The following is an 11,011-nucleotide window of genomic DNA, read 5'->3' as shown; positions in this document are numbered from 1 at the left end:
TTTTTTTTTTTTTTTTTTTTTTTTTTTTTTTTCTGTTGTTTAGTAAGTGGCAGTTATACTTTTGTAACCAGAGGCTGTATTTATTTTCTGTGTTGGCAGTTCTGCCTAATGAATCAACTGGTATTGAATGCACAAAGGGAGATGCCATTCCCTGCCTCCATCTGTTTGCCAAATGTGTGTGTTCCCTCAGCTCTCAGTAGTGGTTTCACTAAAAAGAGCCATTAGCAAGCGGGCGTTCACCTTGAATTCTCAGTCCTCCGCCTGACTGAGAAATAGTGGCATTTTCCTTTTGTGATTCCGTAGGGGTTGTATGAGGTGAAGCCCCACGCCTGCAATTCTAGGGAAAGCATACTTATTTTTTTGTTTAAAGTACCGATGGCTTTAATTTGGTTCTTGAGCCTTGGTTTGCTCCTTTATGATGGGATGTCTGTCTCTGGATGGTACTGTTGTCATGGGGATTGAAAATCCCTGAAAGAGAAGACAAGAGATCAATGAATCTTAGTAGGCTTCCTCAGACTGGGGCCCATGATGCATACTGGAATTGTAGTACCTACTTAGCAAATCCTTGGATACTTATTGGATATAGGGAGGAAATCCTTTCTGAGGCTCTGCGTTTCTGTAAAGCTCGGAGCCTAACAATGAATAGTAAGAATTTAGGTCAAATAACTTCAGTACTTGCTCCATGGTCTTTGGAGCAATTTGGATAGTAGCACTACCATCAAACCAAAAGGGTGGAATGGTTTTGTTGGTGTTCAAAATGGTTTTGTTGGTAGACCATGAAGTGGAAGTATTTGTCTCTGCATTGGAGTCGAGAATCTGGGTAGAGAAGCCAGACAACTTTCCAACTCCAGACAGATCTTCACATTGTAGTTATATTATTTTGTTTTGTTGAAGATCTTGGAATTTCCAGGATGCATACCCGATTGAAATACACACTTTAAATATTTTTCAAAACCAAGTGTTATTTGGAGTTTTTGTTACCTGTGTATATGTAACAGTGATGATGTTCTTTTCCCAGTGGCATGCCCTAGTTTTGATATATTACATAAGCTAAAAAATAGTTTCTCTTGAATTTGATTTTATGAATGTTGTGATATAACTGTCTTAGGTATAACGCTGGTTCACTTAGCTTACTAAACAGTTTTATAAGAACTAGGTGTCATCTAAGAAGTCTTTGGAGCACTATTAAATGTTATTAATCTACCCTGACCTAGATAATGTGCAACAAACTCTTTTTGAATGTAAGGGCACTGACCCACCAAAGTCATGAACTGTTTACCTCACATGTACCTAAGAAACTTAATTTAAGCATTTCATTTATGTTTTAACCTCAGTTTATTACCCAAAAACTTCCACCTAACGTATGAATTAGTTTTGAAATTTACAGAAAAAGAGAAAGTGTAAAACTTGCTTTTAAAGTGAAGAACATGAGGAAAACAAATACATTTACAAAATAATAACTGGTTAACTGGAGGAAGCTGAGAAGAGGAACATGTAGTCAAAGTGGCAAGAGACACTTACCTGAGGGGAGTGGGGAACCCAGATACACAGGAAGAGAAGAAAGGGTAGATTTGCGCTGAGGAAGGTCCTGCTCAAGGTAGAGGAGGAGGGAGGCTCCATGGAGTGTGGGATGACGTTATTTAGAGTTGACTTGTTTCTCCAGTCTTTGGAAATATGATGAGACTTCTGCAGTGTAGTGACCCTCACAGCGCTACTTCCACTGTTAGAGGATTTGTTCTGAATGATAATCTATATCTGCTTAACAGACGTGGATTTATTCTGGAACCTACACTGATCTGGCCATATCAAGCCAGGGCCCAAAGGTTCATGACAGTCACATTTTATATCTAGGTTTTAACTTTTAGTTTCAATTCTGTTTGAAATAGACAAAGGAAAAATTTCATTTGTCTTTTCACAACGTAGTTGCTCAAATGAAATTTATTACTTAAAATTTTTCATAAAAAACTTTTATATAGAGATGAGGTCTCACTATGTTGCCCAGGCTGGTCTCAAACTCCTGCTTGGCTCCCACCTCAACCTCCCAAAGCTTTGGAATTATAGATATGAGGCACAGCACCTGGCTAAAATTTACAATGATGTTTCTTTTCTTTCTTTTTGGTTTTTTTTTTGTGGGGGTGGGGTTTGATACATAGTCTCACTTTGTCACCCAGGCTAGAGTGCAGTGGAACGACCTTGGTTCACTGAAACCTGCACCTCCCAAGTTCAAGTGATTCTCATGCCTTACCCTCCTGAGTAGCTGGGACTACAGGCACCTGCCACCACGCCTGGCTAATTTTTGTATTTTAGTAGAGACCAGGATTAGCCATGTTGGCCAGGCTCATCTCAAACTCCTGACTTCAGGTGGTCCACCCGCCTCAGCCTCCCAAAGTGCAGGGATTACAGGCAGAGCCACTGCCCCCAGCCGTTGTTTCAAATATTAAGTAACAATTGGGTATTGGGTTTCTGAATGGTTCATAACGAGGATAATTTTGCATGTATTTTTAAAAATTTGAAAAAAAATATTTCTATTTGGGTATTTTCTTTGTGTTCTATATGATGTTTTATGATCTTTTGTTTATTTTTAAAATTTTACCTTTTTTTTTCCAGCCATCAAACACAGACCACCTGTTGGGACCATCCTAAAATGACCGAACTCTTTCAATCCCTTGGTAAGTGTTATTAATAGTAATACATCAACCTAAACAACTGAGAACTGTATATTCTTAAATAGAAGCTAATCACCAGCTTTTCTTACATGGCATGTTAATGTTGAAAGAATCATGACACTGACATTTAAAAGGAGCTAAACTTCCAAGGGCAGTGCAGTAAACAGGTGTTGCCTTTCTTAGAATTGCGTGGTTTGAAATCATGTGAGCCAAAAAGAGTTGATTTGCAGGGAGGAATGTAATCATAGGTTTTACCTCCTTCATACTGAGTCATCTTAACCTTCAGCGTTGCATGTAAAAATATATATAGATATACAATTACAATATAGCCAACTTTAATCCACTGCCTTAAATTTGCTTTTGGCTCACTTTTTATTGAGTACATGTTATCAAATTAGGCGACCTAGTTTAAATTTGCCTAAATTGTTGAAAGTTAAATTCATTTTTATATAAAAATGCAAGAAAACACAGATGAGAATTCCGATTTGTTTTAATTTCTAGTACAAAGTGACTTTCAACTTATTGTTTAACCTACTTCCTCTGGTTGATCCAGTGGTTTTTTTGTTTTCTCTTTTGGGTAGCTAAGGGGAGAGCAGCACCCTAAGCCTCCCTCTCTCATTTCAGCAGGAGGGATACCCCCTTTTTAATCACTTTAAATGTTGGGCTTCTGTGTGAGTTTATATTTTGGTGGGTGAAGGGACCTGCAAAGGTTAGACACACAGAAGATATACCACTGGTTTGCTTAGCAAATTTTGATGATATCTGAGTTTTCTTTTAACTTTACTAATCTCTGATACTCTGTCTTTAGGGGACAAAGAAATAAATTACATCATCTGTTGTTTCCAAAGAGTTGAGTATTGATTATAGGATCATTTTAACCAGATCTGCAAAAGGGCAGAACAAGCAAATCAATCAGGATGGGAGGAACATAGAAATAAGATGAGCTTCATGAATAGCATGATGGGCAGTGTGGTTGGAAGAAAATGAATTGTCCTTGTGGGAGATGCCGCTGGAGGAAAGTTTCCTTTACCAGAAAAAAAAGGAAGGGCCCTCAGCCTACTGTGCAGTGCATTTAATAAGCCATATGACAGCTGTTTTTTCTCTTTGTCACCTTCCTATTTTTCCTACCAAAAAACTGAAAGGGGTAGCACCTTTTCTCACCCATCGTAAGGGTCATCATGACACTCCTGTAACAAAAGACAGGTTAACCAGAAAAGCACAAGAAATTTATTTAATCAGAGTTTTACCTGATTGAGAACCTTCCAAAGACTTAAGGACAACAGGGAAAAGTATCTGTTTTGATGCTTAGGTTGAGTGAGGAATGGATGACTGCACAGAATTGTGATCGGATGAAAGGGTATGATTTAATAGTAGACTGAGAAGGGAATTCCAGCAAGGCCGATCTGTTCAGATTCTTCCTGGCCTTTCCCTGAGGCATCCCGTTCCTCCAGGGACAGGATACCTGTCACAGGAGAGAAGAAAGAAGGCCACAAAGTGAACTTTCTAGATTTTATGGCTTGCTTTGGGGAAGAGAAGGTCTAGCTTTTATGACCCACCTTGGGGAAGAGGAATTCTGGTTTCTGTTTATCACTTTGGAAGGTAAAAGAGGGGCAGGAGACAAGAGACTCAGAGAAGGTCAGAGAGACCTTACTTCTGAGACCTTCCAGTCTCCTTCATTTCAAAGTACTCAACCCACCATGTTCTGAGCCCTGGCACCTGTTTGAAAATACTTAGGTTTTTCTGAGTAGCCCTGCTTTGAGATGTATCTCAACATTGTGCTAAGGATCATTTAATTTTTTTCTTAAATACATGTTGGGAAATTTGGGAGAAGACTTTTTATTTCAGGCAGACATAATATTTTTTTCATCATCCAAAGTAAACAAATACATTCTTGGCATTCAATATATCTTCAGTAATAAGCATATCTTCCAATTGTTCCTTTGTCTGTTTCAGCTGACCTGAATAATGTACGTTTCTCTGCCTACCGTACAGCCATCAAAATCCGAAGACTACAAAAAGCACTGTGTTGTGAGTTATCCTACCAAAGTTAATCACGCTGTTATTTGAATCGCCTTTTTTTTAAACAGAAGGATAAATGAAGAGGATGGTGTGTGTGTGCAGAGTGAATCTGGTTTTCAGTGTGCCTCATTCAAGGAGTTGGTTGTGTTTCTGTAAATGTTTTATTACTTGCCCCATCAGTGTGCGGTACTGAACATATGTCATTCTTACTTGAGAACAAAATTAACCAAAACACAAGAGTAATGTAAAAAGCTTTTCCAAAAATGGTACTACCACCCAATTTAAAAGGATTAAATCAAGGAATCAAGGTAGTAAGTCATGCGTTTTCAGTACCTTTTGCCCATTTGGAAGTTTAGAGCTCCAGTTTGTCTCAATACAACCGTATGTAAAGAAATACTGAAAAAATCGCATTCCTGATCTAAATTTGAACTGGCACCTTAACAAGTTAGACACAAGGCTCTGTTTTCTTTTAAATGTATCTTGAGTCGGCTGGTATTATTGCATTTTTCCTGTGGAGGATGTGTTCAGAGTGGTATTCTATGACAGTCCTTTCATCAAAAGGATATTTTCCTCAAAAATAACCTAAAATTAAGTAGAAATTTGAATACTTATCATATAGATTTATGCTATCTGGATTCTATTTGTGGTTGTAGTTTTAATGATTGAGTCTACCCAAAGAACATTTAGAACTTGTCAGATGGTTACTATGGAAAGTGATATTTACCTATTCTTTTAACATAGGGTAAATTGAAAAGTTCTAAGTATTCTTGTTTGCTACCTTTTGTTAACTGTTAATATATGTGTAGGCAGTTCAGTTAAGCTTTGAAAATTATCCTTTGAAAAATGATATGTTAGAGTTGAAAAATCTGCTCCTTGAATGTCAGTAGAAATTAGCAATAAATTTCAAGCTGGCTCCATGAAGAGTGGAGGAGAGGTGGGTATAAAGTCATTCAGAGAAAACAGCAATGCAAAGCTTGAAAATAAGGAAAGCTTAAGCCATATGTGGAAGGGAAGTCTACAGGGCTGAAAGACCCCTCCCGAGAAGGCAACGCAAGGAAGAATGAGATGACCTTGACTCTTGCATAATTCACAGAGCCTCAGAGATGATTAGCAGGTTGTAGTATTTGCAGCAAGTGTTGCAGAATTACCAGGACAAAGAGGAGAAAGCCACCATGCTCTGGCTAGTAATCCATGTGTTGAGTGAAAAGAGAATAGGAAGTAAATTATGAACACACAAAAGGGTTGTTTGGTCTGTACAGGAGTCCAAGGTGACAGCAGTTTTGAAAGAGGCTCAGCTGCACATCCAAGATCCAGCTGATGGGTCCGGAAGTTCTTCTCAGCCCTAATGAGCTATAAAATGAGGACAAATGACTCAGCCACAAAATTTCCATCCACAGAAGACTGCTTTGTGTCATTATGAACATGGTCCCAGTTTTCAGCAACACTTCTAGGTGGATAAACATATTAACACATTTGGTGTTTTCTTCTTATTTTCTTTTTTTGAGACAGTGTCTTGCTCTGTCACCAGGGTAGAGTGCAGTGGCGCAATCTCGGCTCACTGCAACCTCTGTCTCCCAGGTTCCAGCAATTCTCCTGCCTCAGCCTCCCGAGTAGCTGGGACTACAGGCACACACCACTATGCCTAGCTAGTGTGTGTGTGTGTGTGTGTGTGTGTGTGTGTGTGTGTGTGTGTATTTTTTAGTAGAGACAGGGTTTCACCATGTTGGCCAGGATGGTCTCAATCTCTTGACCTTGTGATCCACATGCCTTGGCCTCCCAAAGTGTTGGGATTACAGGCGTGAGCCACTGCACCTGGCCATGGTGTTTTCTTCTATTGGTTCTTTGGACTCCTAAAGAAAAAATTCCCTCCTCAGCTCCTCCCCTCAAACCTGAGAGGAACAGCAGGGATGCTCCTCCAATTTCGAAACTAAACGAGATTGGTAATGACAATTAAACAACTAAATGACAATTGGAAGAGGGGCTAGATTATATTGGATTTCAAGTAGATGACGTACTTTTTTCAGAGCCAACTGGCCTTCACTTTTCCCACTGCCTCCTCCCACTGCCCACCAGCCCGGGCCTGTGTGCCACTCCTGAAGCTCACCAGTTTATTATTAATCTGCTTCTTCCTCTTCCTTTTGTCCTGTTTACTAGAAAAACCCTGACCCTTCCTCTGCAATGACCTGTAACCCTTTATTCCTCCCAAATACTGTTAAAGATTTACCTCTTTTGGAAACATTTACAAGCTAATCCCACCTGTCTCCACTTTTTTCCCAGTAGTTTATGATTGCCTAGAATAGCAGGCTCTCTTGCTTACTGACACGTGCTTGCCTTTGTGTGTTGGCATAACGTGAGGTGGATTGCCCCGTCGCCACTGTGAACTACTTTAGGTCACAGCTGTCTCTCATTTTGTGCAAATCTCCACCCAGCATAAGGCAGAGGGCAGTGACATTGTTCATTCATTTGTTTGGCTCCAAGATTTGTGCAGGAGATAAAACAGTATAAAGAGACTTGGTTCTCACTCTTATATAGGAACTTACATTTGGAGAGAGAACGTTGCACATGGACCCAATGCCCTGCTTACAAAAGATTCCTGTTGCCCTCAGAATGGAATAGCCTTTGCCTGGCTCACGTCTCTGTCCACCTCATTCCCTCTGCTCCACTGGGCGTCACCATTTCATTACCCAGTTAAGGACAGAAATGATAAACTCTGTATTCTGTTCCTCCTGCCTAAAAAGCACTTGTCCTAGCTCTTTGTATAGGTTGGTGCAAAAGTAATCGCAGTTTTTGCCATTAAAAGTAAGTTTAGGATATTTAATTAAGAGTCATGGCAAAAACCGCGATTACTTTTGCACCAACTTAATGTTTCTGTTCTTCCCTTGGCTGCGACGTTTCATTTCTGCTGGTCCCAATGTTTTTGATCACCTCTCTTTCAATGAGGTTTTCTATCACGCCTCATAAAACTGTTCTTTTCCTTACGTTGCACTTCTGGTGCTTGTTTTAGGCGCTAAGGCAAAGTGTCAGTCATAATTTTTAGTATTCTCTTTATTTACTTATTATTTGCCTCTCTAAATGAACTAAGCTTTCATGGGAGGGATGAGTCTGTGTTCTTCTCTACTTAGGACCTCATGCAATTTCTGGCACAGAGCAGGGGTTGCTTTAGGACCTACTGAGTGAAAGATTTGAGTTTGAAGGTTATGTAGCAGTACACGAGAAGACATACATGCCCAAGGAGATTTATGGCAGCACTTTTTAATAGTAAAACTTAGTCAATGTTGGCATATTTATAAATACATTACAGCAACAAAAAAAATCAATGAACTAGTAATCAGCATCAACATGATTTAATCTTAGAACTATAAAGTTAAATAAAAAAATTAAATGGCAGAAAAAAATTGTAACGCTTTGCTCCATTTATATGTAGTTCAAAACCGTGCAAAACTAACTGCTATATTATTTAGGGATGCATATACACTTTTAAAAACAAAGCAAAATACAAAGGTGAATGGTTACTCCTGCAATGGTGAGAGGATGTAATTAGGAAGGATTTCCAAGGGGCTTCAAGATATTGATAACATTCTATTTTTTTTAGCTGTGTGATGGACTAATGGGTATTTATTCTATTATTTTTCCTTAGACCGCACATACATATTTTCTGTATTCCTTTGTAGTTTGATTTTGAAACTTTATGTGATAGGTAATAGCAGAGAAGCAGAACAGAAGTATGTTCCCAGGAGGGAGGGAGTCCTTTTATTATGAAGAAGAAGGCAAGTTTCCTTGATGAGTGCACCTATGAACCAGGCTATAAAAGGCACCTGGGCTTTAGGCACAAGGCAGTTAATTCAGGATAAGAAGAGAAGAGCTACCTGTGTGAGAATTAAGGTGTGGATGGTGTTCAGGGAACATCAAGTCAGATTCTGAATGGAATAGCTTAGCTCTTTGTCCAATATCCAGAAATTTCCTTAAAGTTAGTTTAGGTCAATGTGAAGGTCATTTCTTTCCTGAAATTCCTCTCAGTTTTGTTCCTCAGGCTCTTGATGTGTTGTATTTCATGTTTGGATATTTTTCTTTATATAAAGGAGCGCCATGAGCCATTTTCTGTATTGTGGGAGTTTAGAGACAGGGCCAGAGACGGATGCATGCTTTGGGGAATATCTAAGAAAGACCGAAGGGCAGAGGAAAACAGAGAATGGGTAAATAGTTCAGGTGAAGGATGATTAAGGCTGAGCTGGCTGGGAGTTGTAGCAGGGGAGATAAGCGTCTAGATTTTTAAGGCTGCCTGGGGAAGAACTGATGACTAGGGGAATTGGGTAGTTGGTAAATTGTGGAGGGTGGTGGAAGGGAGGATGTTAGGACATTTCAAGGTTTGAAGACTGGATTTCAGCATGACAAGAAGGCCAGGCCTTTATGGGCAGAGGTTCCTGAAAGAATAATGTAGCTCTTGTAGTGAACAGAGCAATGAAACATGGGTCAAGTGTTGAGGCAGGAGATCAGCAGGAGAAAAGAGAATCTGGAGACATCCAGAGAGAAGCAGTAACAGAAGTAAGGGGAATGAGTGAGGGCCTCCGCTCACAGAGCAAAAGGCCAGATATGAAACCTTAAGCTCTGCCTGTATTTCTGAGGTGCTTGGGGAAGAGGAGATAGGAGAGATGCTAAAAAATAAAAATAAAAAATAAAAATAAATGGTCACATAGCTTGAGACCTGGAGAAGTGTCACAGAATCCCAAGATTGAGTGCTAAACAGTGTTCATCTTCTGCGGAACAGGAGAATGAGGATATATTTCTGTTCCATGCCCTGTGCCTTGTATGTGGGATTAAAGAAAAGTCAAAAGATTGGATAGAAAATGATCCTGCTATTTGTTTCATTTACCACATGACTGAGCTGTCATTTGTCTCCCTTTGAAATGAGAAAATCTTACTCATAATTTTCTATGGTTTAAATGTAGTCACTTCTTTAAAGGTACCTGAATGTGACACACTTCAGGATGATTTATGCTTGACTTAAGCACTAAGGCAAAGTGTCAGAGTCAATCACTAGAAATTGAAGACATGATAGTCTGTGGGATATGGCAAATTAGTGTCACCGCTACAGAGTGCGAAACCAGGGAGACTTCAGAAAGAAATGCAAGGACAGCCTGATTCAGGAAACAGGCTTTTTGGAATTGGGTGTGTTGTCACCTTATATCATGTGGAGGTCCAATAGCAGTGCTGTGTTACTGGCATAATCAATGTTGGAATTCAGAAAACGTAGAGCCTTTGGCAATATTTGGATATGTTTCTTGGTGTCTGTGGGGAGCTGTAGTTCCCTAGCTACTGCCCTTTATTAAGCACTTTCCTTTCTCAGGCACCTGGCTTCTGCCCTCTGGACGTTTACAATCGAAAACTGTACAATTGACCCTCGACACCCAAAACTTAACATTAACAGTCAGTTAACACATATTTGATACAGTATTATTATATACTCTATCCTTACAACAGAGTAAGCTAGAGAAGAGAAAATGTATTTAATATTTATGGAGTGGAAGTGATCATTGTAAGGGTCTTCATCCTCATTGATTTCATGTTGAGGAGGCCAAGGAGGAAGAGGAGGGGTTGGTGTTGCTGTCTCAGGGGTAGCAGAGGCAGAAAGGGTAGAGGAGATGGCAGAGGAGGCAGGAGAAGCAGGTACACTTGATGTTTAACTTTAATTGAAAAAGAGCCATGTATAAGTGGACCCTCACAGTTCAAACTTGCACTGTTCATGGGTCAACTGTACAGTGTAAAAGAATGAGGTTAGAATGACAATGAAAATTCCAGGTGGTTCTTAGTTTTTTTCTGACACCATCTCTAACTCATATGAAGCTTATTTGACTTATTTTTGTTATTAGCTTAAGTTTACCAATGATACATTTGACATCTGAAGGAAATGGATCTGTTATCCAGAGTTGTATGTTTATGCGTGTCTTTTTCTTTTATAAAAAAAGTCTTCCCTGTTGAGTTGTTTTTGAAATCATTTTAATCTGTATGAGTTTAAAGCAATTCTTTTATATTGCTGATAACTTGAAAAAATAAGTAATTCTATGGTACTCAGACAGCTAGCATGGACACATTTCATATGTCTTTAAAAATTCAAAATTAGTAGTTATTCAGTGGCTACAAATGGATAAATACAAAGGAAGCTTTTGTTCATTTTAGTTAACTGTCAAAATATGTCACTATTTTTTTTTTAGAGAACAGATTTTGCATCAGGCAGAGAGAAATAAGTAGGTTTTTTATGTATATAACCTTATTTTTTCTCTTTGCTTCTTATTTTTAATGATAAAAAGTTAAATAGAAAACACATATGT

At 39.0% G+C, this 11,011-nt stretch overlaps 1 protein-coding gene across 14 annotated transcripts in view; it reads left to right on the top strand.

Annotated features, from left to right (window-relative positions):
• UTRN (utrophin) overlaps nt 1-11,011 on the top strand; it is a 536,298-nt gene that overhangs the window by 455,093 nt on the left and 70,194 nt on the right. For all 14 annotated transcript variants that reach the window (XM_032274352.1, XM_032274350.1, XM_032274358.1 and 11 more), the window contains 2 exons: nt 2,608-2,669; nt 4,620-4,694. In XM_032274352.1, coding sequence (XP_032130243.1) covers nt 2,608-2,669; nt 4,620-4,694 — 137 coding nt within the window. The remainder of the gene's footprint in view (nt 1-2,607; nt 2,670-4,619; nt 4,695-11,011) is intronic.

Source organism: Sapajus apella, unplaced genomic scaffold (genome assembly GCF_009761245.1).
Source record: "Sapajus apella isolate SASKATOON/1434 unplaced genomic scaffold, GSC_monkey_1.0 scaffold6, whole genome shotgun sequence".
Lineage (NCBI taxonomy): Eukaryota > Metazoa > Chordata > Mammalia > Primates > Cebidae > Sapajus > Sapajus apella.
This window is presented reverse-complemented; position numbering and strand designations above follow the sequence as displayed.